A 27,124-nucleotide genomic window follows, 5' to 3' on the forward strand; every position below is an offset into this window, starting at 1 on the left:
CGCTCTTTCGCACATGCACGCGAAAGAGCACACATCTCCCTGAGGCAACGTGCTGCCTCAGGGAAATCGCTGAAAGGCAGTGAAACATGAAAAATAGAAAAATTTAAAAACCATTAACATGCCCCCCCTCATGTGAAAATGTCACACGAGATGGGACATGTTAATGAAATACACAAAAACTTTATAACAATTTTTTAATTCCGATATCAAACCTCATCCCGCCACTGGATGAGGTTTGTAAAAAAATCATTTACCCGCCCGCCCGTTGGGCCCGTGCGCCAACCCAAAGTTCGCACGGGCCCCTCAAAATCCTGGTCGATTGGAGAGTTAATGGCCTTAACAAGGCCTTTAATTAATGGCGGGCACGCCCGCTGACCGAAATATCGCGATGCCACGCACATTTTAAGCACTGGCGTGCAGACTCCGCCACCCGCACGCCAGCCAGAAGATTCAGCCCTTGGAGTTTGGTGAGAGAGGAGTTGGGGGGGGATGTTTGTTTCCTCTTTCTATCTTTCTCACCCCATAGAAATTGGTTCTTGCTCTACGACAGGGAAATGAGCTAGGTGTTTGGTGAGTATCTGGTAAGTGGGTAAGTTCTATTCTATCCCTAAGGTTTAAAATAGTACACAATTTGGTGGTAAAGTTAATAAAATATATAAGAAAGCAACATAAATAAATTATTAATATAATTAAATAATTATTTAAAACACAGGACAGGTGATGTGTCAAGTCTACAACATGTGGGAGCTCCTGAATAACATTGTGATCCAGGCAAACACATTTGTAGTAAGTGTTTGTGGCCTGAGTCATTGAGCTGGAAGCTGAGCTTCAGATTCTGCGACATATCAGGGAGAGGGAAAGTTACCTGGATGCTTTATACCAGGAAGCAGTCCCACCACTTAGGATAGGGACTTCTGATTTGGTCAATGGCCAGGGACAGGAGGGTGTGACTGTGAGTGAGGCAAGTAAGAAGACCCAGAGGAGTACAGGAGTGTGAGCCTCTGCAATTGTCCAACAGGTTTGTGGTTCTCTCCACTTGTTTGGATGAGAGTGGGGGTTGCGAGGTGGATAAACATGGCACTGTGGTATAGGATGCCATCTAAGTGGGAGGAGCAAAAAGGAATGTAGTGGTAGTAGGGGTCAGTATAGTAAGGGGGATTGACACTGTCTCTGTAGCAAAGAGAGAGACTCCAGATGGTATTCTTGCCTGTCCAGTGCCAGGGTTCAGGATATCTACTCAGGGCTGGAGAGGAACTTGCAGTGGGAGGGGGAAGATCCAGTGGTTGTGGTCCATTCAGATACCAACAACATAGGCAGGATGAGGAAGGAGGCTTTGCATCGTCAGTGTGACGAGCTAGGCACCAAATTAAGAAGCAGAACCTCAAAGGTAATAATTTCTGGATTATTACCTGAGCCATGTGCAAATTGGCAGAGGACAAATAAGATGAGGGAAATTAATGCATGGCTCAAAGACTAGTGTGGGAGAAGTGGGTTCCGGTTTGTGAGGCACTGGTATTGGGGAAAGTGGAATCTACACTGTTGGGACAGTCTACACCTAAACCATGCTGGGACTGGTGTCCTTGCGAGCCGCCTAACTAGGGAAGTAGAGAGGGTTTTAAACTGAATAGTGGGGGCAAGGGATCAAATTTGGGAAGATGTGGTTTACCAAAGAGTAGAGACAAGGCAAGACAGACAGGTATTAATAGGGGAAATGATAAACAGACTGTGACAGGAAGGGGTACAAATCTAAGCATAAATCAGCAGATAAGGCTAGAAACTACAAAAATAATAAAAGGACAAAACGAAAGGCTCTGTATCTAAATGCACATAGCTTTTGAAATAAAAAGAAGAACTGATAGTGTAAATAGAAACAAATAAGTATGATCTGATAGACATTACAGAGACACGGCTACAGGATGACATAGATTGGGGCCTGAATATTGAAGGGTATGTGACATTTAGGAAGAGGTGGAGGGGTGGCTCTGTTAATTAATGATGGTATGAGCACATTAGAGAGGGATGACCTAAGTTCAGAAAACCAGGATGTAGAAGCGATTTGGGTTGAGATAAGGAATGATAAAGGCAAGAAGTCACATGTGGGAGTGCTGTACAGGCCCCCTAATTGTAACTATACAGTAGGACAGAGTATAAAAGAAGAGATAATGGAAGCTTGCCAGAAAGGTATAGCAATAATCATGGTGGGGTGTTAAACTACATATGGACGGGAAAAATCAGATGGGCAAAGGTAGCATAGATGAGGAGTTCATAGAATGTTTTTGGGATAGTTTCTTAGAACAGCACATTCTGGAGCCAACCAGACAGCAGGCTATACTAGACCCGGTATTGAGCAACGAGATAGGATTAATTGATAACCTCCTAGTGAATGCACCCCTAGGTACCAGCAATCATAATATGATTGAATTTTATATTAATTTTGAGGGAGAAGCGAGTGTGTCCAAGACTAGTATTTTAAACTTAAATAAGGGCAATTATGAGGGCATGAAAGCAGAGCTAGCTATAACGAACTGGCAAATGAGGTTAAGGGATAGGTCAATAGAAGTTCGGTGGCAGATATTTAAAGGGATATATCAGAATACATAGAATATATACATTCCAATAGAAAGAAAAATTCCATCCGTGGTTAACTAAAGAAAGTTAAAGATAGTATCAAACTTAAAGAAAAAGCATATACTTACGCAAAGATGGCTGGCAGGTCAGAAGATTGGAAAGAATATAAAGAGCAGCAAAGAATGACAAAAAGATTAATAAGGAGGGAAAAATTAGAGTATGAGAGAAAGCTAGCTAGTAAAGATGGATAGTAAGAGTTTCTATAGATATTTAAATAAGAAAAGAGTTAACAAAGTGAGCGTTGGTCCGATAGAAAATGTGTTTGGGGAATTGATAATGTAAAGTAGGGAGATGACGGATGAATTGAACAGGTATTTTGCTTTGGTCTTCACTATAAAGGGCATACACAGGTGTCTGCCACACAGGAGGTTAGTAAATAAAATTAGAGCGCATGGAATTGGGGGAAATATACTAGTATGAATTGTGAATTGGTTAACAGACAGAAAGCAGAGAGTAGGAATAAACGGATCATTCTCAGAATGACAGGCTGTTACTAGCAGGGTATCGCAAGGATCAGTACTAGGTCCACAGCTGTTAACAATCTATCTAAATGATTTGGATGTGGGCACCTAATGTAATATTTACAAATTTGCTGATGACACCAAAGAGTATCCAGGGATAAGGACTAAAGGTGGGTAAATGAAGTTGAGGTAGAAATTAGCCATAGGAACAGGAGTACACTATTCAGCCCATTAAGCCTGCTCCGCCATTCAATTAGATCATGGCGGATCATCTACCTCAATGCCACTGGGAAAGTAAATTGTGAGAAGGATGCAAGGAGGCTTCAAGAGGACGTTGACAGGCTAAGTGAATGGGCTAGAACATGGCAGATGAAATATAATGTGAATAAGTGTGAAGTTATTTACTTTGGTAGAAAAAAACAGAAGGACAGAATATTTCTTAAATCAGAGATTGGGAAGTGCAGGTGTCTAAAAGGACTAAGTGTCATTGTTCATGAGTCACTAAAAGTTAGCATGTCGGTACAGCATGCAATTAGAAAGGCAAATGTTATGGCCTTCATCGCAAGGGGATTTGAGTACAGGAGTAAAGATGTCTAGCTGCAGTTGTATAGAGCCTTTGTGAGACCACACCTGGAGTATTGTGTACAGTTTTGGTTCCCTTATCTAAGGAGGGATAAACTTGCCATAGAGGAAGTGCAACAGAGGTTCACTAGATTAATCCCTGGGATAGTGGGATTGTCTTATGAGGAGGGATTGAGGAGACTGGGTTTGAATTCCCTAGAGTTTCGAAGAACGAGGGGTGGCCTCATTGAAACACAAAATTCTTACAGGGAGTGACAGAGTGGATGTAGATAATATGTTTGCCCTAGCTGGTGAGTCCAAAACCAGGGGACGTAATCTCAGGATAAGGAGTATGCCATTTAAGACTGAGATAAGGAGGAATTTCTTCACTCATAGGGTGATGAATCTTTGGAATTCTCTACCCCACAGGGCTGTGGAAGCTCAATCATTAAGCATATTCAAGACAGAAATCAATAGATTTCTGGAGACTCATGACATCAAGGGATATGGAAATAGTGCAGGAATGTGGCATTGAGGTAGATGATCCACCACAATCTAATTGAATGGCGGAGCAGGCTCGACAGGCTGAAAGGCCTACTCCTGTTCCTATGGCTGATCTGTACCTCAACTCCATTTACCTTTCTTTAGTCCTTATCCCTGGATACCCTTACTAACAAAAATATATCAATCACAGTCTTGGAAATTTCAGTTGACCCAGCATCCACAGCTTTTAGTGAGTGAGAAAAAGAAGTACTTCCTGACATCACCTATGGGCAGTCCAACTCTAATTTTAAGGTCATGCACCCTTGTTCTGGACCTCCCTAGAGAAAAGTTGTTTCTCTATATTTACCTTATTGTCTCCCTTAATCATATTAAAAGCCTCGATTAGATCATCCTTTATCCTTATAAATGCGGGAATTCAGCTAAGTTTATGCAGCCTGTCCTCATAATTTAACCCTTTAAGGTCTTCTGGTGAATCGCTGCTGTATTCTTTCCAGAGGTTTTATGCCCAACAAACATCTGTACCACACAAACATCTCCTGTGGTGTTATTCATAACGATTCAGAAGTTACACCCCAGCACCTCCCTTTGCAACTGTGTAGAAGTTGGGAAAGCTTTAAGACACTGAGGATGAAATTAAACATGGCCAGGGATGTGAAACAGGTAGAATTGCTCTGTACACCAGTTATACAACCATGCCTGATATTCAGTTCTACTGAAATCATGTCCTTAATTGAATGGCAGGCTCATAGACGGCCAATTAGGAAGTCACCTATAGTAAGATTGCCAAGCAGGTCTCCCTGCCAGCAAGCGTGGCCTCAAAACCCGCATTTGGTTCCAACGTCAGGGTCCTCACTCAGCTGATAAAATGCAGCCTAAAGTATGTGGCATAGATTGTGACATAGGAAGAATTACATACACAGCCCAGCAGCTTTGACTGTGTGGGCTGCTGTTGGGCAGGAAGTGGGTGGTACCTCCTTTTGGGGGTCCCCTCAGCCCATCTGAGACACACCCCAGAGCTTCCTCCCTCTCTATCCCTCGCCCCGCTGGCCTCTCTAATCTGACACTCCTACCCCCGCCCCCCACCCCCCTGGATTCTCTCAGCCGGGCCTGCCTAAAATTCCCAGATCTTACCTCAAGTCTGGGAGACATCTTCTCTTCTTCTTTGGGACTGCTTGTGGTCCCAGCAGTGGCTGCTTCTCTCTTCTGGCATTGTTGGGACTAAGAGCTGCAAGCCAATAAGATTGGCTGGCAGCTCTCTAGGGTGGGACTTCCTCCCTGCTGGGGGCAGAAGTCCCACTCCAAACCAATTACACCGGCATCTAGTGCAATATTGTGATCATGGTTGATGAGAAGAAAGCGCAGGTTTCCAAGAAGGGTGCCAAGAAAGCGCAGAAAAAGTTGCCCGCGAAGGGCGGCAAGAAGAGGAAAAGATCCAGGAAAGAAAGTTACTCCATCTACATCTATAAAGTGATGAAGCAGGTTTACCCCGACACCAGCATCTCCTCCAAGGCCATGAGCATCATGAACTCGTTCGTGAACGATATTTTCGAGCGTATCGCGGGTGAGGCTTCCCGCCTGGCCCATTACAACAAGCGCAGCACCATCAGCTCCCGGGAGATCCAGACCGCCGTGCGCCTGCTGCTGCCCGGGGAACTGGCCAAGCACGCCGTGTCGGAAGGGACAAAGGCGGTCACCAAGTACACCAGCTCCAAGTAAACGGACTGAAAAACATTCAAAATCACCGCAGGGCAGCTGGATTTCTGGTTGGCAAGGTACCAACTGACTTTTAGGTCAGGGGGGCGCAGGTAATATGTACCCCCCATAAAATCCATCCATGATTTTTGGGGCCAAAAAATGGTCTTGGGGTCTTAGGGTCGACTTATATGTCACAATCTACAGTATGAACTTTTGAAAGGCATTTGACAAGTGTCACACAAGAGGCTTATTAAGAAGATGGAATCCCATGCAAGTAAGGGGAAGTGGAGATGTGGATATGAAATTAATTCGGAGACAGAAGGAAAAGGGTAGTGGTGGATGGATGTTTTTCAGAGTAGAATGTGGTTTGCAGTCATATTCCTTGAAGACTATAGTTTTGACTCAATTAGTATCTTCAGTTTTTATAAACAACCTAGACTTGAATGCAGGGAGCCGCATTATAAAGTTTGCAGGTGACATGAAAGTGTTGCACTTTGGGATGACTAATATGGAAAGATAGCATACTATAAATAGTAATATAAAAGCAAAATACTGCGGATGCTGGAAGTCTGAAATAAAAACAGGAAATGCTAGAAATGCTCAGTAGGTCTGGCAGCTTCTGTGGAGAGAGAAAGAGAGCTAATGAAAGGCCATGACCTGAAATTTTAAGAAGGAAATGCCAAGCCAGGAGTGCTCAAGGTTTCCTTGTGGAGCCAGAAGAGCACCCTGCACCTCATGGCTCATAAGGAAACCTGAAATAATTACCATGTGACTCTGCTAGTCCTCAAAGCAGTTCCCAACAGATTCAATCTGGCAGGCGAGGCACCACTGTTCCTCAATGCTAAGGCCTCAGTCTGAATTTACAGTCAGACTCAAGGACATCACGGGGGGCCCAACCTGCAATTAAAGCAGGACGCTGCTGCCATCTCATAGGTGTCCCAGCCAGATGCTGAAAATGGAAGGTTAACATTCTATTCTGCATTTAGGCAGTAGAATCCCAGGGGGCAGTAAGCTGTTACCCTCATTTTAAATTTCCCCCAATTAATCAACCAAGAATTACACCTTTGTATGTCACAAGAAGGAAATATCATGGCCCGTAACTTCGGTAGAGTGGCAAGTGACTTGGATTGCCACTCTGCTCGTAGTTACTTACCCCAAAATGCAGCCATTCCTATCTTGCCCAAGCTTCCAACTCAAGCCGGGTGAGATCTGCGTAATGCAGCACGCTCCCAAGGCCTACAGTCGAGGGCAGCTCAGTCGCAGGTAAGCCACGCCCCCTTTTTTACAGCAGCTAAGTTTAAAGGACTCTGACAAGCCAAGGAAAAGGTAAGTAGGTCAGAGTTGGGTGAGTCGGGTCAGGCCTGGGGGTGGGGAGTTGGCTGAAGGGTATTGGTGGGGTGGGGGTTGGGAACCCCATGGGGGTTCGGATCGGAGGGGAGCTGGCGGGGGTGTAGTCCCATGGGAGGCCAAGGAATTGGGGGGGGAGGGGGTGTAGTGAGGTGGCCTGGGGGTGGTAGTGGGGGAAGTCCCGTCAGGGTGGGAAGGATGTGGGGAGTACTGTGGGACAGGGAGAGTCCTGCGGGTTGGGGTGAGTCAGTGCTATAGTTACCCAGAAGCTAGAAGTAGTTGTAATTTTTCTAACTGTCTCTGGGTAAGTATTGCTGTAACACAGTCAGAACCATCTGAAGTTTGCGATTTAAATTGCATTTTCAGAGGGTTCCCAGTGCAGGGTAATTGCCTCTCAGAAGTTTGAACTTCCCGGGCAATTGCCATGTAATCGTTACCTGAGAACTTCCGGGGATGGTTCCCCTGCGTATCTTTGGGGTACCCTCCAGACACACTGCCCTGGAGCTCAGAAGTTACGGCCCATGTCCCAGCTTCATGACATCTAAAAACACCTAAGGGATCAAACCATGTTTGTGCTCATCCTTGACAGCTTGTGCGTTACATGGGGGATACCCGATATCAAGTTGAGAAATACTGCACAAGGTATGTAACTTATTGCTTCCCTAAATAAATGAAAATGATACATATGACAGTTAAGTGATGTTGAAATCAAATCAATTGAAGACTGCGAGCAGTTACTACAGATTAATACTGTTGTGACAGACTATTAGAAGAGGATCATATTACAATTGTGAAGCAAAATTTCAAGAACATAAAATAAATCCATTATATTTATATTATCTTTAGTGATAACATTTCTATTAATTAAAAAAAAATTTTAATTAAAAAGAATTAAATAAAATTTAAACAAAAAAATTCATACTGTACATTAAATCCTTTCACTCTATCAGTCTGATAGAAAAGCAGGGTTCTAGCTTGTTCCAGGCTCTCTTTTCTCTTCTGTGCCATATACTTTGCTTCCTCTATATCAATTTGTTGCCTCGCTGCTTCTTCCCTTTCTTTACGTAGTTTTCCTGCATCAAGCCTTTTTTGTCTTTGACCCTAGGGTACAGATTTTTTACTTAGTATGTGGTACAGATTGTAACATTGCTAACATAACATATTATTAACCTTTGAAATACAGTACACTCCATCTACCTTCTATGTAATGCGGTCCTGAGCAGCCAATTCTGTGCTACAATATTCTAGGATGATGGTCTAGTAATTTTGCATAAAATGTAAAATGACTTCTATAGCAATTCCAAGAGTCCAATATTGAGCATGAGTATTCTACAATTGAGTAAAACAGAATTTCAAGCAACATTTTAATTGAAGATTAAGTTCCATCTCATGACTGATCAATAATATTCACGAATTGAAAATATTTGGTAGACTTGTTTTTGTCTGGGGAGAAAGAACAGCCAGTGTGTATGTATCGTTTTTATCACAATGATGCTGGTTACTTAAAAAAACAATTTATATAAAAATGCTCATTTTGTTGTCTTTGCCATTGAGATAAAAAAATACAAATAGTGGTCCATTCAACTTATCCAGAACCTGTAACAGTGAAATAATCTGATAAATTGCAAATCAATTTACTATAAAATTTTGTGGAAAATATGATCAAAATACTAAAAACCAATATCATCAATGTGGGCTATATTCAAGATATAACCTGTTATCAAATATGTGCAAATATAGATTATTAAATAGAATAAACTAGTTGGCATTATATTGAATTATACAATATTGAGCTAGAGTAGTGTAGAGTTGTTCAATTAAACACACTTCAGATAGACGTACAAATGTACCAAACAGGCTTTTTCAGCACAACAGCAGCTAGTGCAAGAATGAAATGTTAAGTTTCTGCATGGACTCTATATTATGGATATAGAGAATAATTTCCTTCTGCAATAGTGATTTGGAAGAGATAAGGAACTAAAAGCTACAGAGAATCATGCATGTGAAACATCCAGAATGCAGTAAACATTTAGGAAATTGACGTGTGGACTGAATGATAGCAGCTGATTTAACCATTAAACAAGGTGACCACTGAGCAGCTAACCAATCAATACAAGGTAATGATATTTTGATTCCAATAGTTAATTATATAACTGCATTGGTGTACTTTAGGAACTCTATACTATCTGACCAGGATGACTGTGGCCGGCGAAAGTAGGCAGCTCACTAGCTGAATTCTATGCTTCTGGGATCTTGATGTCGATCTCATAGACACTGCATGTAATGGATTGTATTAGTTTGGTTATTAATAAAAGCTCTTAATCACACTTTTCACAATTTCCTAATCCACGAACCCACCTTGAGGTGAAGGTTAACATAAGAACATAAGAAATAGGGGCAGGAGTAGGCCACTTAACCACTCCAGCCTGCTCTGCCATTAAATAAGATCATGGCTGATCTGATTGTGACCTTATCTGTCTGCCCCATAATCCATGACTCCCTTGTTGATCAAAAATCTGTCTAAACCAGCCTTGAATATACTCAATGATCCAGCCTCCACTCCTCTCTGTGGAAGAGAATTCCAAACACTCAGAGAAGAAATTTCTCTTCATCTCAGTCTTAAATGGGAGACCCCTGAGTTTTAAACTGTGTCCCCTAGTTCCAGATTCCCCCACAAGGGGAAACATCCTCTCAGCATCTACCCTGTCAAGTCCCTTAAAGTTATATTTTAACAAGATCACCTCTCATTCTTCTACACTCCAATAGGTATAGGCCCAACCTGCTCAACCTTTCCTCAACCCCTTCATCCCAGGAATAAACCTAGTGAAACTTCTCTGAACCACTTCCAATGCAAGTTTATCCCTCCGTAAGTAAGGGGATCCAAACTGCACATAATATTGCAGGGGCAGAATATTGCACTCGTCGGGCGGGTACGTGCCTGACCTGAACGAGCATGCGATGATGTTGGGCGAGCGTCCCGACGTCATGGCACACTCGCCCAATATGTTAGCGGGCATGTGCCAACAATTAACAGGCCTATTAAGGCCATTAAAGTAATAATTAAATTAATTTTTTTGCTGCCCATCCAACCTTATGGTTGGCAGGCAGACAAAAAGGCCAAGCAGCCTTTGGATTTTTTAGGAATCCTCATCCACAGGCGGGATGAAGTTTCCAACAGCAAATAAAAAGCTTTTAAATTTCATTCATGACATGTCCCTGCTTATGTGACAGAGTTACATGAGGGGACATGTTTTTAACATTGCTTAAGTTTTTAATTTTAAAAATCTTCAGATGCACAGAGCTGCCTCAGGGAGCTTTAACTGCGTGCACCCGTGCGCATGCACGAATTTCAGCGCTCGCACTCCTCCCGCTCCCACCCCGGCAGCGCTGAGCACTGCACTGCGTGTTTCATGCTGGCTGGCCGTTAATTGGCTAGCCAGCATGAAATCGCGGTCGGTGCCCAATAGTGGGTGGCGGTTGGGTTCCCAACTGCTCCCAGGGCTGTCCGCCGAGCCCACCTGACCACCGGAAAATCCTGGCCTAGGTGTGGTCTCACCAATGCCCTGTACAGACTTCCCTACTATGATACTCCATTCCCCCTTGCAATAAAGGCCAACAATTCATTTTCCTTCTGTTACGGAAGGAGAGAGGCAAACTGAACTTCTTCATCCTTTCACCATCGGTCCATAAGCAGAGGTGTTTTAAAATTATTTTAAAGTAGGCTGTGGCGTGTTTTCCCAAACCCTCAGTTTCTGTGATCCAATTTCATAACTAATACACAGCAAACGCTCTTTATGATTAACTCATGAGGTTAGTTTATTTCACATTCAAACCCTGAGAGGGATGATGTTCGCAATATTGCACACACACACATACTACAGTAAGGGAAGATAGAAAAGAGGGGTCTTTTACAACTATGGACAACAACAGTAAGAGAACTACAGAAATGAATATTAGTTCACTTGGTTTCCGGTGTCCAGAAAGTTAAAGTCCAGAGGGCAGAATTTAGTTCAGATGAGTCCCTGGTTGGAAAGAACAGCATGAAAGTCCTTGAAATGATGTATACAATGGGATTCCTGTGCTTAGACCAGTTGGCAAGCAATGACCAGAGACTTTTAAAATCAAATAGGCTTCGAGAAGTTGTAACATGGTGGCCAGCTGCTTGGTCAGCTGGGAGATCTTTTCGGTTATTGTTAATTTAGCAGACTGAGCTGTGAGGTTAGAAATGTAACAGTAAAATGGTCCAAAAGGCTAGAAACATTGGGGGGGGGGGGTCATGTGATGTGGCACATTAATGAGTTAATTGTAGCCTCACAAGCAGTTTCTGTGCTTCTGGCCAAAATCCATTGTTTCCCTTAGGAGTGAAATGGTGGCGTTAACACCTCTTCAGGAATAATGAGTTTTGGCGTATCTGTCTTTATTATCATTCCAAATGGGGAGCCAATTAGTCTGTTAGCCTTCTAGTTTCATGACTATAATATGATCTTGCAATGGGGTGTGAGATTCCACAAGGATGAAAGTGGAATTGTTTTGTTCTTGTAATCTGTTTTAGAAGCTTCCAGAACAGATGGCCAATCTTGAGTCATGTAGCTCGTAGCAGCCATCTTTGCCTCAGCAAAAGTTCATTTTAAAATAGCAAAAAATGAATAAAGCTTTGATGTACACAGTTTTGATTTCTTTTCAAGTCTTATTGACAGAATACATCCTAAGTATTTGCTGTACCTGAATAGTGTATATCTGAAAAACCTGACAATATGGAGCTCAATTTTATCTTTACCTTTGGTATACAAACAAATACTATGATATTTCACAGTGTGGTGCATAATGGCTAAAAAAATTAGAATGAACTCAACAATGTGAAGGTAACATTTTACTGTCTTGTGTTTAGGGATCAACTACAAAGAACCACGATACAGTGCTTCACAGAGCTGCTGTGACAATACCAATGAGCGAGTGCCTCTTGAGCAACCTCAGCTCTCTAGGATCCTTGGATTGGGTTTTCTTCTCCTTCCTGCCACTTCTCCACTTCCACTGGCTTAAAAACTCTTACATTTCTTTCTTCAGTTCTGATGAAAGGTCATCTTGTCCTGAAATGTTAACTCTGTTTCTCTCCATAAATGTTGCCAGATCTACTGAGTATTTCCAGCATTTTTTGTTTTTATTTTATACTAGGTTATATTATCAGGATGATTAAATGCTAAGCAACTAGCCTAGTTCAACGCTTACATAGCTTGTATGTATCCCCACTTGCCATCCTAACTTACCGAATTGAAATAGCCTGCCCACTTCCTCTCCCCCACCCTCCCCACTGCTGCTGCTGATGGCCCACAGTGCCTCATGGATGCCCAGTCTTGAGTTGCTAGATCTATTCGAAATCCATCCAATTTAGCACGGTGGTAGTACCACACAACATGATGAAGGGTATCCTCAATGTGCAGCCAGGGCTTCATCTCCACAACGACTGTGTGCAGTGGTCACTCCTACCGATACTGACATGGACAGATGCATCTGCGGCAGGCAGGTTGGTGAGGATGAGATCAAGTATGGTTTTCCCTCTTGTTGGTTCCTTCACCATCTGCCGCAGACCCAGTCTAGCAGTTATGTCCTTTAGGGCTTGGTCAGTTGTGGTGCTACCGAGCCACTCTTTGTGGTGGACACTGAAGTCCCCCGCAGAGTACATTCTGCACCCTTGCCACCCTCAGTGCTTCCTCCAAGTGATGTTCAACATGGAGGAGCACTGATTCATCAGCTGAGGGAGGGCAGTACGTGCTAATCAGCAAGAGGTTTCCTTGCCCATGTTTGACCTGATACCATGGGACTTCATGGGGTCCAGAGTCGATGTTGAGGACTCCCAGGGCAACTCCCTCCTGACTGTATACCACTGTTCCACCACTGCTGCTGAGTCTGTCCTGCCGGTGGGACAGGACATACCCAGGGATAGTGATGGTGGTGTCTGGGACATTATCTGTAAGGTATGATTCCGTGAGGATGACTATGTCAGGCTCCGACTAGTCTGTGAGACAACTCTCCCAATTTTAGCACTGGTCCCCAGATGTTAGTAAGGAGGACTTTGCAGGGGGTCGACAGGGCTGAGATTGCCGTTGTCGTTTCCGGTGCCTAGGTCGATGCTGGGTGGTCAGACCACTTTCATTCCTTTTTTGTGACTTTGTAGTGGTTTGTTGCAACTGAGTGGCTTGCCAGACCATTTAAGAGGGCATTTAAGAGTCAACCACATTGCTGTGGGTCTGGAGTCACTCGTAGGCCAGGCCAGGTAAGGATGACAGGTTTCCTTCCCTAAAGGACATGAGTGAACCAAATGAGTTTTTACAACAATCAACAATGGTTTCATGGTCATTGGTCAGATTTTTTATTGAATTCAAATTCCACTATTTGAATCTGGGTCCCGAGAGCATTACCCCTCAGCCTCTAGTCACTAGTCCAGCGACAATACCACTGTGCCATTGCCTCCCCAATAACACTATCCTTCCTCTATATAAAGTTACATCCATCTGCCAAATACAGATGTATTTCCCATCACATCTAGCCTGTAATCTACTTTTCTTCTAATATTCTCATCTAATCACAGATCTTTCTTTGCATGATCTACTGAAAAGTACTCCAACACTCTTGCACCCAAACTCCCACCACCCCACCTCCTCACCCCAGCTATGTTTTCATCAAGGTCATTAATAAAGCTGGTGAAGCACAATGATCTTAATATCAATTCCTGCAGAACTCCATTAGTAACTGATTTCTACACAGAACTACTGCAGTTAAGAACAATCTTTCACCTATAATTTGCAACTAACTTCTTATCCAGCCCAAAATCTGCCTTCTAATACCACTAGTCTGTATCTTATTAAGTAATTTATTATGCGCTACTTTGGCAAAAGGTTTTAGAAATTGCAAATATACCGTCTCAACCAGGCTAATCACATCCACCAACATGGTAACTTCCTCAAAAATGGGGTTAAATGTTGAAAGTCTCCAATAATCTCTTCTTTGTCAAGGTGGCATATAGTGGGTTTGACTTCAACTTTCTGGTCTGCCAGAAACCAAGTGGAGGGCATTTAAAATGGAATGGGTTCCACTCCTTTCTGACCAATTAGATAAATGCTTGAAAATTGCGTGCACAGCTCAGTGATGTCATATGGATTGCTTGGCATAGGTCCAGCATCAAATTAGAAGGCGATACTCAAGGTTGTCACTAGGAAATTAGATGTAGTCTTAGACTTCCCACCCTCCCCTCTGCACTTCAGATTAGTCATAACGGACTGGATAAACAATCCAACTATACTTTGGAACACAGTAAAAATGCAGTGCTGCAGTACTGTAAGCACAGTAACATTCTGAGAATATAAGTACTTGTTTTTTTTTCTACTTTAACTGATGGATAAATACAAGCAAACAATAAAGTGATATAATGTTGTATAATAATAGAAAAAAGGTGGAGGATATTTGAAATGTGCTTACTGCAATGGTGTTCGTCCAGTGTTTAGTCACTTCTTTAGATTTTAAGTGTAAGGCTACTCTTTCTTCATTTTGGGCATGTAAAAATTCTGCCTCTCTATTTATGCCATTCAGATCATCCTGGATTCGTTGCCATTCCGCTTTTGGAAGTACTGTAACTTGTCGAAGGTCCACCAAATTTGGAAAATGTAATTCACCAGAGTCACTGGGTTTGTCATAAGTCAGTGCTGAAATTCCCAAAATATCAATTATGTCATAAAAATATTCATAAAAGCTAAGTACCTGCTATAAGTGATGGATGGTAAAACCAATCTCCAATTTATTCTATAAGAACTGATCATCAGTGTCTTATACGTGAGGCCAGGAGCAGAATATATACAGTTTAAACCAAGTAAGCTTAAAACTCAAATGTATGTTCATTCAACTTCACACATCTTATTGCCAGTTCAAGTAATTTCAGGATATGTGCTCCCAGCAACAAATACATTTTGTAATGCATAAGATTCCAATGATTTTTTTTAAAAGTTATTTTAATCCCCATATCTTTGTTTCTGCAACTGTACATCTTTAACGCAAAATAATTTGCCACAGAAATCTCCAGTGCATAAAAAATGAACATTGTGCAGATAAGAGAGTATTGTGAGGCACTATATAGGTAGAATTAAGGAATAAAAAAGGATTTAGTACTTTAGTGGGAGTTGTGTATAGGCCACCTGTTAACAGCCGTGAAGTGGTATAAATACAGAGATTAGAGAAGCACACAGCAAAGGCAGAGTGGTTCTAGAGAGTGATTTTAACTTTCATACAGATTGGAATAAGCAGGCTAGCATAAGAACATAAGAAATAGGGACAGGAGTAGTTAAAAAGGTAGTGAATTTTTGAGTGTGTCTTGGATAATTTTCTGTAACACTATATCCTAGAACCAACAAGGAGGGGGGCCATATTAGATACAGTAATGAGTAACGAGCCAGATTTAGTTAACAGCCTAATGATGCATTATTTAGCGATCATAATATGATCAAGTTCAATGTAGTGTAGTGTTAGGAAGAGAGAAACACAAAATCTACTAAAATTCTAGATTTAAGTAAGGCTGACTTCAATGAAATGGGATAGAGACTGTCTACAGTAAACTAGGCAAATTTGTTAATGGATAAAACAACAGGAGATTAGTGGGAGATGTTAAAAACATAATATAATGGGATACAGACCAATTTATACCCATAAGGGACAAGAGCTCTATTTGCCATGGACAACTAAAGAGGTAAGAGAAAACATAAAGCTAAAATAAAAAGCATATAAAAATACCAAAGGAACACAGATCCTGGCGACAGGGGAAAAGATATAAAGAACAGCAACGGTTGACAAAAGAGATAGCAATAGCTACAAAAAGAGAATATTAAAAGAAACAAGGATTTCAAAATCAACAAAATCAATTATATAGGAAAAAGGGGTGGTGAGGAGCGACGTGGACCTCTTGGAAACTGATAATAGTGATATTGTCAATGAAAATGAGGAAATGTTGGACATGCTGAATAATTACATTGCCTCCTCTACTGTAAATACTATTGCAATCAGCATTTCCAAGGAAACTAATATTGAATTAGGGACAGAAACTCAACTAAATGAACCTAAGCAAAATAACAGTAAGGAAGAGAATAAGGCATAAAAGAGTGTCAAATCCCCAGGACAAGACAGTTTACATCCCAGGGTTTTAAAGGAAATAGAGCAACTGCAATGTTTACACCTAACTGGACTCTTCCAAAGTTCTCTTGATTCAGGAACCCTTCCTTTAGATTGGAAAACTAGGCATCACACTCTGCTATTTAAGAAAGGTGATAAAGGAACACCAGACAATCATAGACCAACTTGTCTAACATCTGTTGCTGGGAAATTGCTAGAGTCTATTATTAGCAACTGAACACCTTGAAAATTTTCAGCTAATCAGAGAGAACCAGTATGGATTTCTATGAAATAGGTCATGCCTGGGATGACCATATACCCTGTTTTTAAAAGAACAGTCCCATATTTAAGTCCTATTGCAGGTGTCCCAACTTTTACTTAAAAAGTAGCAAATTGTCCCATATTTTCTGCCTCCTGATGTCAATTGTATTTCATAACACCCAATGGCTACTGTTCCTGAAAATGAAGGGTACACATAGGGTAGATATTGTTATATTATTCGAAAATAAAGAAAAACCCTATGAGAAGGATGCACCCATCAGTCGCTAACTAAGGAAATTAAGGACGGCATCTAATTGAAGAAAAGGTGTATAATGCTGCAAAGATTAGTGGTAGGCCAGAAGATTAGGAAAATTTTAGAAACCTACAAAGGATGACTAAAAAATTAATAAAGAGGGAAAATTTAGAATATGAAAGAAAACTAGCAAGAAACACGAAAATAGGCAGTAAGAACTTCTACAAGTATATAAAAAGGAAGACAGTAAGTAAATGAAATGTTGGTCCTTTAGAGGATGAGACAGGGGAATTAATAATGGGAAACAAGGAAATGGTAGAGGCTTTGAACAAGTATTTTGTATCTGTCTACATGGTAAAAGACATCTCAAGAATAGAAGAAAATCAGGGGGAAAAGGGAGGGATGAACTTAAAACAAATACTATCACATGATCTTAATTTGTTTGTGGAGCATATTCTGATTGATTGCCATTGAACTCGCATGAATACAAGTAATTTTACCAGGCGGCCCTTATTCAACACAGGGAAATATGAGTCATATTTCTTAGTCATACCTTATTTCCTGAACAAATTTGTTTGACAAGTGACTAAAGTAGTGGACAGAGGATATAGATGCCTATGTTCCTCAACAGTGTGTAAGTTGTTAAGTACAGGAAATTAACAATGTGCAAAAAACTTATTGAACTGCCCAAAATAGCTGGATCGTTTAATATGTTTTAAGTTACACCTACGTTATTAGCTCTGAGGTCAAATGGTGACCCTATTCTAGTAATGGGTCCTGTTCAAATATTTATACACTGAAAAACAGCACCGAAACAGATTAGTTGGTCATTAAGGCATCGCTGCTTGTGCTGTGCACAAATTGGCTGCAGTATCTTCTACATCACGACAGTGATCACACTTCACAAAATGCTTCATTGGCTGTAAAGCACTTGGAGCCATCCTGCGGTTGTAAAAGGCGCCATATATATGCATGACTTCCTTTTATTTGCTTATTATAGATGGCTGCCCGTGAGTAGTGTGGATGGTATAAGTGGCGAAGACTATACTTTTAACGCCTCCTAGTCTACTAAATCTGGAATTTACCTATTTTTGAAAATTCAGACATGATCCAAAATCAGTGAATTACATTGTACTGGGTAGCTTGAATTGACAATTCAACGTGTTACTCATTAATTGGCACTTAACTTGTGTTTTCTAATTTTATGATCACCTAAAATCAGTTTTAGTGTTACATCTTGTTTAACAATTTAGAACTTATTCTGTAATTTAGCAGATATGCATTACCATATACTTCTCAGTATTAAGTGCAACTTACCATCCACTTTCCCAAGATCGCTCTCCTCATGACACCTTGGCACACACTCATTGATGTTCTGAACTGAAGATATTCTACCTACAATGCATATGTAGTAGATATAAACAGCAGGACAACACTATTCAAAATTGCATAATTATAATAACTACCATTGATTAACACCTTCGGGCTCCCATCAGTGATCCAAATACTAATTTAATCCTGCAAGCTATCATTTTAGTCATGCCTCTTGTGAGAAATTTTATCAAACACTTTACGGTTTTAGTGGAAAAGACCACGCTATACTTTTTATATCTGTGGTTTTGTATATGATATCTTTGAGGTCTTGAATTGTCCAATATTATAGACCATCTCAGGAGATGAAGGTCTGCACCCAGATTATATGGTATTTCTACATTGAACATTGTCTGTTATGGCTTTAGAGGCTGATTCATGAGTGGCAGTCCCTTCTGCAGCTGGCACAGATGAAAAGCATTGGCCCAAGGTTGCCTGATGTTTTTTCCTTCCAGCAGGCTCTCTTTTTCACCATCTGGTCATTTCTTCTGTCCTCTATTTTTCCAAGCCCTTCCTGACCTTGTCCCCAGGTACTCCAGTCAGTAGTGAGGACTTCCTAGACCTTGACTCTGATCCCAGCCAACTTGAAATCTCACTTGCAGACACCTTTGTATCGCAGACTTGAGTGACCTGTTGGTCTCATGCCAATAGCAAGTTCACCATAGAGCATGTCTTTGGGTAGGCAACTGTCATCCATTGGACTCTCACAACCCAGCCAACAGAGTCGCTCCTGACTCAAGAGGGCAAACATGCTGGGGATCCCTGCGCACTGGTGTACTTACATATTCAGCACTTTTGTCTTATCAGAATGTGCCCAATATTGATCTGAGGCAGCGGAAGCAGAAGCTGTTCAGCCACTTTTCTTGGCTTGCATAAGTTGTCCTTGCCTCGCTACTGTAAAGGAGTTTGTTGAGGACACAAGCCTGGTAGACATAGAGCTTTGTATTTTCAGTTAGTTTGCAATTGGCCCATACTCAACTTCTCAACTTTGACATTACAGCTGTGGCATTGGCAATGCTGTTGCTGATTTCAGCATCAAGGGACAGTTTGCTGGTAATTGTTTATCCAAGATATGTGAAGCTATCGAGATCTCCAGAGCGAGGTTGTCAATGTTGATGGAAGATGGGACTCTCTATGGCCTAGTCCGTAACTTTGGTCTTCCAGATGCTGATTGTCAGTCCAAGCTGGGAGAACCGATCTACAAGCCGTTGCAAGTGAATTTCAGTGTGGGATGCCAGTGCAGCATCACCAGCAAGCAACAGCTCACAAACTAGGGCATTCTGCACTTTGGTCTTGGCGCACAGTCTTGCCAAGTTGAACATCTTGTGACCGGCTCTGGCATACAGATAAACACCCTGATTTGAGTTGCCAAAAGCGTGCAATAGCAGCATGGAGAGAAGAGAGTTGTCACCAGGACACAGCCCTGCTTTACCCCTGCTGATCTTGAAAGCCTCTGGTGATGCTCCATTGTAACTGATGAAACTGCAGGTTCTCACGGAAAGGAGAAATAACGGCCAGGAGTCCAGGCGAGCAGCCTATTTTCCACAACAGTTTAAAAAGTATGCCTCTGCTGACAAGGTTGAACGCTTTGGTGAGGATTATGGAAGCAATGTAGAATCGTCTGTGCTGTTTGCAGTACTTCTCCTATAACTGTCAAAGTGAGAAAATCATGTTAACTGTTGATCGGCCAGCTCTGAAACTGCACTGAGTCTCGGTGGCGGCGGTTCCTCTGAATCGAGGATTACGTCCATCAGGCTTGGTGAGACTTCAGATGACTGAGGAGCTCAATTCTGTTCTTCTGCAGTGGCGACACACTGTTGCGCAGGGGAGTGGATATCACAGCCCTGGGCTGACTTCCTTCTCCTTTCTCTGCTGGCGCTGTTCCACCTCGCTGTCGAGTCACTGAGCCTCGAAGTGGCTTAGACCTTGATGGACGAGGTGGTGCCATCCTGAGTGATCAGCAGCATTCTCTTCCCAGTCAGTGGTGTTAATACCTCTGTGCTTTAGGGTGACCTTGAGTGTATCCTTATACCTTTTCCTTTGGCTGCCCTTTGAGCTTTGGCCAATGGAGAGCTGGGAGAAGAGAACCTGCTGAGGGAGGTGGTTTTCAGGCATCCGGACGCAATGTTAAACGTGGGATGCCAGGATCTGCAGTCTGGTCAGAGCAACGCGAGCAAAGACCTTCCCCACAATACTTAACAAGGAGATGCCTACGGAATTGTTGCAGTCACTGTGATCCCCTTTGTCTTTGCACAGGGTGTCTATTTTGCATCACACATATCTTGAGGCACTAATCTCCTTCCAGCAGAAACACAAAAGTTCATGGAGATGCTGTAGCAGTGCTGGTTTTCCACTTTTGATGATTCCAGGTGAAATGTCATAGTTTCCTGGAGCTTTACTGGCAAGATAGTCAATGGCCTTGTTGAGCTCTACTATGGTAGGCTCACTGTCCAGTTCCTCAATAACAGGAAAGTTTGGAATGGCACTGAGAACTTCTTCAGGGACAATGTTCTCTGGTGCGTAGAGTTCAAGATAGCACTCCACCCACCTTTTGCATCTGTTTACTAGGTTCAGTGATGATTATCCCTGTCTTTATCTTCAAGGAAGTTGATTTGGTTGCTGCCAAGTCTGTTGCTTTCTGGATTTTTTCATACGTTCCTCTAGCATCCCTGCAATCAGCAGCAGATTGTATGATGTTGCAGAGTTTCAACCAGTATTATTTGGCACAGTGCCAAGCAGTCTGCTGAGATTTGATTCCGGCAGCTCTGAGAAGATTTTGTTTGCTAGGGACCTGCTTGTAGTTCATGGGGGCTCTCCTCTTGGCTGTAATAACTGGCTCCATTTCAATCCAATGAGCCTCATCTTCCCTCTGATCTTTTTACATGTACGCATTGAGTGCAGAGTTATAGGTGGTGCTGTGCAGATGATCCCACTTTGACACTACACTCTGGCCTTGGGTGTTCTTGTCCAAAAGAGCCTGATCGAGGATGTTGAGGAACTCCTGGGTCCTTTCTGGGTAAGTGGTACAGCAAGAGTTAATCCAAGGAAGACCTTTCTTGGAGTGGTATAGTTTTCTTGGCTGAAGCCAGGCCTTGCTAAACACCAGGAAGTGGTCAGTGTCACAGTCAGTGCTGTGATAGCTTTGAGTGATGAGGACTCTGAGGATGGTACATATGGTGATGACGAGATCCAGCTGGTGTCAGTGGCATGATCTCGGATGTCTCCAGGACACCTTGTGGCATGGCTTAGTTTGGAAGTAGCTGTTCATCACAGAGTCCATGGTAACATAGCATAGCTCCAGCAGCCTCTGTCCATTCTTGTTCATTTTGTCGATTCCCCGGTGCCCCATGCATATTGGCCAAGCTGTGTAGTCGGGTACCCACCCTTGCACTGAAGACCCTCGAAGGTACAGTCCTCAATGCTCTCAATTCTGCTGATGGCAGTGTCATGTGCCTTAAAGAATTGCTCCTTAACACCTGGGGTGGAGGTAAGTGTCGGGGTAGGTGCACATGAGGTTAACTGGCCCCTCGCTTGTTGACAAGCGAAGTGTAATAAGTCTCTCTGCACCATCTGAGCGGGGAAGGGGGAGGGGTTCAATCATTGTGAGTAGTGTTTTTTTTAACTGGGAAACCCACTCCATACACACGTGTTACCTCTTGTGTATTCCCCTGCCAGAAGAGCGTGTAGTGTTTCTCTTTAAGGGATCCACTTTGAACCAGCCCAACTTCTTGAAGGGCAGCAATGTCTACATTGAGCCTTGTAAGTTCTTTGTCGATCACAGCTGTCCTGCATGCATCAACAACCTGCAGAAGGTCGTCAGTAAGGCCAGGAAAAATGGTCCTAATGTACCAGCTTGTGTTGCAAAATACAGGTGTCTTCTTTGTTGAGTTTGTCTTGTCTGGGGCATAGGTTAGCAACCTGCCTGTTGAGAGATGACTCTTTACATTCCAAGCACCCATTGAAGCAAGCAGGCCGTGGCGGGACAGCACCTAACTGACTGGGGACTGCCCAGCTTGAGGCAGGTAGTAGCTATCCAATGAGGGCGATGATCACTCCCACCAAAGGAATTAAGCCCTAGCGCTCATGCTCTATGCCAATCGAGTGAGAGCTTATAACCAGTAACTGTTTTTTCCCATTTCCCCAGCTGAGGTTACCACTGGACAAGCCTGATCGCATGTTGAAACCCAGCTTGATAGATCTTAACTTTTATTTGTTTGTTTAGATATGTGGAGAGGGGCTACTGAACAGAGTTACCGGGGTCAGCTAATGATTTTTTAACAAAAACATAAAACATTTACTAAATAAGAAAAGATGAACAATATTACAATACTTCTCCACCCACAACTATACCTTAATAGATATATACAGATTTGTAAGGATAACACAAGTTACAAAAGCTATCTTATACTTTAATGTCCACTGTAAGTACACAGTCCATGTAACCCAATTGGCAACCAAGTGACAGATGCCACCTCAACCAGATGCTATGGATCTCCCCCCAGACGCTTGTCACACCGTGAGCCAACCAGTCTCACTGAACGCTGTCTTTCACACAAGGGTTCCCAATCTCCTCTTTCTAAGAACTTGCCTCGGAATCTTTACCCAAACCAATGCTTTCTCTCAGACACCTTCCGCAGGGGTTCACCTCCAGGGTTTCAAACTCTCCTTCAAATATTCCTCTCCCCTGGGTCACAACATGCATTCAAGCTGTCTTCCATGCACTCTCTCTCTCACTGACTCAGCCATCAACAGTACACCACTGCTTCACATGCCCATAGCAAAGTGTTACAGATCTTCAGCCGTCTCTATGGACCTTCTGGCCTCTTGCAAGCTGTTTTCACTTTAAATAAATCTGCTTTCTGCAGCTTATGTCTCTTTAAATCTGAAGCTTGGAGCCTTTCTCTCTGCCCCTCACTCTTACCTTCACTTAACAGGACCTTTTCCAGGTTCCTGTCCTTCCCTTTTGACTAGAAGGTCTTCTTGGGACTTTCCCCTGTTCCACTCCCCTGAATTTTAGGGTCTTTTCTTTAGATTGGGACTGGCTATCTGTCCCCTCTGCTCCAGTCTCTCCTGGCAGCTGTCGTCAAAATAACTGAACTCAAACAGCTTCCATATCAAGCTGCTGTTTCTAGCTTCTTGTGTGTGTGTCTATGGGGGGACCTGCCTCTCCGGACCCCTGTTGCTAAGGAACAGCCCAGTTTCTCTACTCTTGTTTGTTTAACTTAGCTACAACAGTTGTAAAACTCTCATTAGAAATGCAGGCACCTTTTAAAGTGAAACTAAAACTCAATTTGACCCTTTCTAAACACACAAATACAGAAATACAAACAAACTTAAACTTTAGAGCTAAAACTAATTCCTAACATCCACAAATACAAATAAACCTACTTAAACTATCTATATTTTCTAACTGTTTTGTGCCAATGTAAATCACAAAGCTGGAGTGTTCTCTCCAGGACTTGCCTAAGCATCAGGTCCGCCATCTCAGCATTACTAGTATTGTTGAAAGGAAAGGATGAAACCAGTACTGTTTGGTACCAGCTCCACTGAAGGAGTTGTCGGAAAGCTGCCTGATAGATGTCAGATGACCACGTATGGGACTCCATTCCAACATAGATCAACTTAAAATAAAAGACCAAGCCAAATTTTGATCATCAGCTGGAAAGCCATGTGATATGAGCTGAAATAGCATTTAAATTGAGCTCACCTTCAAAAACATAAAAATCTGACAAGGTTTAAAGGTTTTAAATCCCAGTAAAAAGCTTCTTCCTGCATCTTCAGAAGTGAGCTTTCCATGGTGATTCCTGTGCAGTTCACTGCTATACAGGGAGAACGGGAAAACTGCATCTGAATGTAAGCCCCAAGATTGCGGACACTCTCAGAGGAGGTTATTTCCATGATGAATATAGAGTGCTCCTGCCAATTGGAGGACAGGTTCTGCAGGGTCTCAGTAGCCACACCTTCATCAATATCCCCCACTGCCACTGATAACTGTTTTATTTAACAATGTAAATTACAATAAACTTTGGTATCAGCATTTACAGTTAATAAAGATAAAAAAGGTGATTAAGCATGAATTAATAAAATCTAACTAATTAGAAGAACAAAAATATACTTGATTTTTCAATATCGCCATCCCTTTGCAGCATAGCATAATTACATTCAACTTCCAATTGATACCAATATGAGGTTTATAAGATGGATATGTTTTGGGACTGTTTCTTTAATTTAGGGTAAAATGCAGTAGTAAAAAGGATCATGTGACCTGTTCCAAATCCTGCTTGACAACAAGCCTAGATAGCTTGGTTGGGAAATCGTATTTGGCAAATTTATTAGAATTCTTTGAGGATACAACAAGCAGGGTGGATAAAGGGGGATCAGTAGATGTATTTTGATTTCCAAAAAGCATTTGGTAAGATGCCACATAAAAGGTTGCAGAAGATAAGAGTGCATGGTGTTGGGGGCGATATATTAGCATGTTTAGAGGGTTAACTAACTAACAGGAAACAGAAAGTTGGGATAAATGGGTTATTTTCAGGTTGGCAAACTGTAACTAGTGGAGTGCCACAGGAATCAGTAGTGGTGCCTCAACTATTTACAATCTATATCAATGACTTGGATGAAGAGACAGACTGTTTTGCAGCCAAATTTGCTGATGATACAAAAAAATGTAGGAAAACAAGTCGTGAAGAGGATACAAAGAGTCTGCAAAATGCTATGGATAGACTAAGTGAGTGGGAAAAACTTTGACAGATAGAGCATAATATGAGAAATTGTGAAGTTGTCCACTTTGGCATGAAGAATGGAAAAGTAGAATGTTATTTAAATGGAAAGAGACTGCAGAATGCTACTGTGCTGAGGGATCTGGGTGTACTTATACATGAATCTCAAAAGGTCAGCATGCATGCACAGCAAGTAATTAGGAAAGCAAATGGAATGTTGGCCTTTATTGCAATTGGGATGGAGTATCAAAGTAGGGAAGTCTTGCTACAGTTGTACAGGGCATTAGGAGTACTGTGTACAGTTTTGGTCTCATTACTTAAAGAAGGATATACTAGCATTGGAAGCAGTACAGAGAAGGTTCATTAGGGTGATTCCGGGAATGAAAGGGTTGTCTTTAAGTATATTTAAGTATATTCAAGGCTGAGATAGACAAATTTTTAATCAGTAAGGGAATCAAGGGTTATGGGGAAAAGGCAGGAAAGTGGGGTTAAGGATTATCAAATCAGCCATGATCTTATTGAATGGCAGGGCAGACTTGGTGGGCCGAATAGCCTACTTCTGCTCCTACGTCTTATGGTCTTATGAAGAAAGGTTGAGCAAGTTGGGCCAATACTCATTGGAGTTTAGAAGAATGAAAGGTGATATTATTGAAACATACAAAGATCCTGAGAGGGCTTGACAGGGTAGATGTTTAGAGGATGTTTCTTCCTGTGGGGGAATCTAGAACTAGGGGGCACAGTTTAAAAATAAAGGGTCCCCATTTAAGGCAGAGATGAGGAGGAATTTCTTCTTTCAGAGGGTCATTAGTCATTCTCTTCCACAGAGAGCAGTGGAGACTGGGTCATTGAATATATTCAAGGCTAAATTAGAAAGATTTTTGATTGACAAGGGAGTTGAGAGTTATGGAGGGCAGGCAGGAAAGTGGAGTTAAGGCCACATTCTGAACTACCTTGATCTTATTGAATGGCGCAGCAGGCTCGATAAGCCGATAGGTCTACTCCTGCTCCTATTTCTTATGATTTATATGGACAGTGAGGCCCATATTGATTGACTGGGAAGAAGGTGCAAGATACTCACATCTATAAACAATGACTAGAGCAGCTGTGCTGACCATGGATATACTGTTAGTCTTCAAGTCTCTTAGGGAGGTGTTATGGATGTCAGGTTTATAAATGGTTATATTTTAAATTGTCTATTTAATTTCAAAGGTAACATGGAGTTGGGGTTCTAAAGAATAGCTAATTAGCATTTCTACCTGGATACAAGACCCATATGATTTGCATGAGATGAGCTTTGAGAGGGGAAGAGTCCATAGCAAGCCATTGCAGTATCAGCTCACAGGGTTTATTAAGATATCTGAACCTCAAAGACAAAAAGTCAGTCTGCAAGAATCTGACAGAGAGCAAGGGAAAGAGCAAGAGAGAGCGCATGAGAGTGAGAGAGCATGAAAGTGAGAGAGAGTAAGAGCAGAGAAATAAAGGCAGCCTCTCTCTGTTATTCCACATGCAGAATGTGAGTGGGAGCAAATGCTCGGATTGAAGAAATGAAATTTCTGAGGATTTAAATGAGGCTGGAATATTTGCCTAGCTTAGGCTAGAGGGAGAAATCCCCAGGGTAACCCTCACTGCGAAAGTTAGTTCAAGGATTAGACATTACCTGGCTGGAAAAAGAAAAAGGAAGTAAGCCATCGGGAACTAAGAATAGCTTTGGACTGGTCACTGGAGAATGAAGTGTCCACTTAAGGGACAGAGCAAAGTATAACCATGGAGGGGATTTTTAGTAATTTTAAGAGTTAAATGGAGAAACTTTTCTGTAGTTTAGAGTATAAGTTGCCTACTGAAATAGTGTTTAGTCAATGTTGATTTTAGTTTGTTTGTTACAGTAATAGTCTTAAAATTTGAAATCTTCTTGTGTGATCCTTCCAGTCAGTCATTGAATATTCAAATATCTTTTTAAAGGTCATCAGTCTCTATGAGGATCATAAACTAATATATAGTATGCAATTGCAAAGGTTAACTTCTGGCATAAGGTAAAACAGGTAGACTTTCAGGGTTAAGTCTGTAACTACTGTTCATAAAATCTCTATCATTTCTTCATTTAGGTAAGTGGTTTAACTGCTGCAATGAAATAGTTCAAACTTCTTTGCTGATTACAGTCTCCAGAATCTTTG

General features: G+C 42.0%; 2 protein-coding genes across 3 annotated transcripts in view; one reads left to right on the forward strand and one right to left on the reverse strand.

The window, feature by feature from the left end:
* cfap210 (cilia and flagella associated protein 210) overlaps positions 1-27,124 on the reverse strand; it is a 109,170-nt gene that overhangs the window by 37,010 nt on the left and 45,036 nt on the right. Inside the window, exons 3-5 of one of the 2 annotated variants that reach the window (XM_078552120.1) lie at positions 18,178-18,255; positions 14,670-14,893; positions 8,124-8,297 (exon numbers count right to left, since the gene is read on the reverse strand). In XM_078552120.1, the coding sequence (XP_078408246.1) occupies positions 8,124-8,297; positions 14,670-14,893; positions 18,178-18,255 (476 nt within the window). The remainder of the gene's footprint in view (positions 1-8,123; positions 8,298-14,669; positions 14,894-18,177; positions 18,256-27,124) is intronic. The other variant, XM_078552121.1, reaches the window with a different exon arrangement.
* On the forward strand, positions 5,493-5,870 carry LOC144686284 (histone H2B type 1-M-like). The gene has a single exon (XM_078551370.1). It carries the CDS (start codon positions 5,493-5,495, stop codon positions 5,868-5,870), a length of 378 nt encoding a protein of 125 aa, XP_078407496.1.

This window comes from Cetorhinus maximus, chromosome 11, assembly GCF_964194155.1.
Source record: "Cetorhinus maximus chromosome 11, sCetMax3.hap1.1, whole genome shotgun sequence".
Taxonomy (NCBI): Eukaryota; Metazoa; Chordata; class Chondrichthyes; order Lamniformes; family Cetorhinidae; genus Cetorhinus; species Cetorhinus maximus.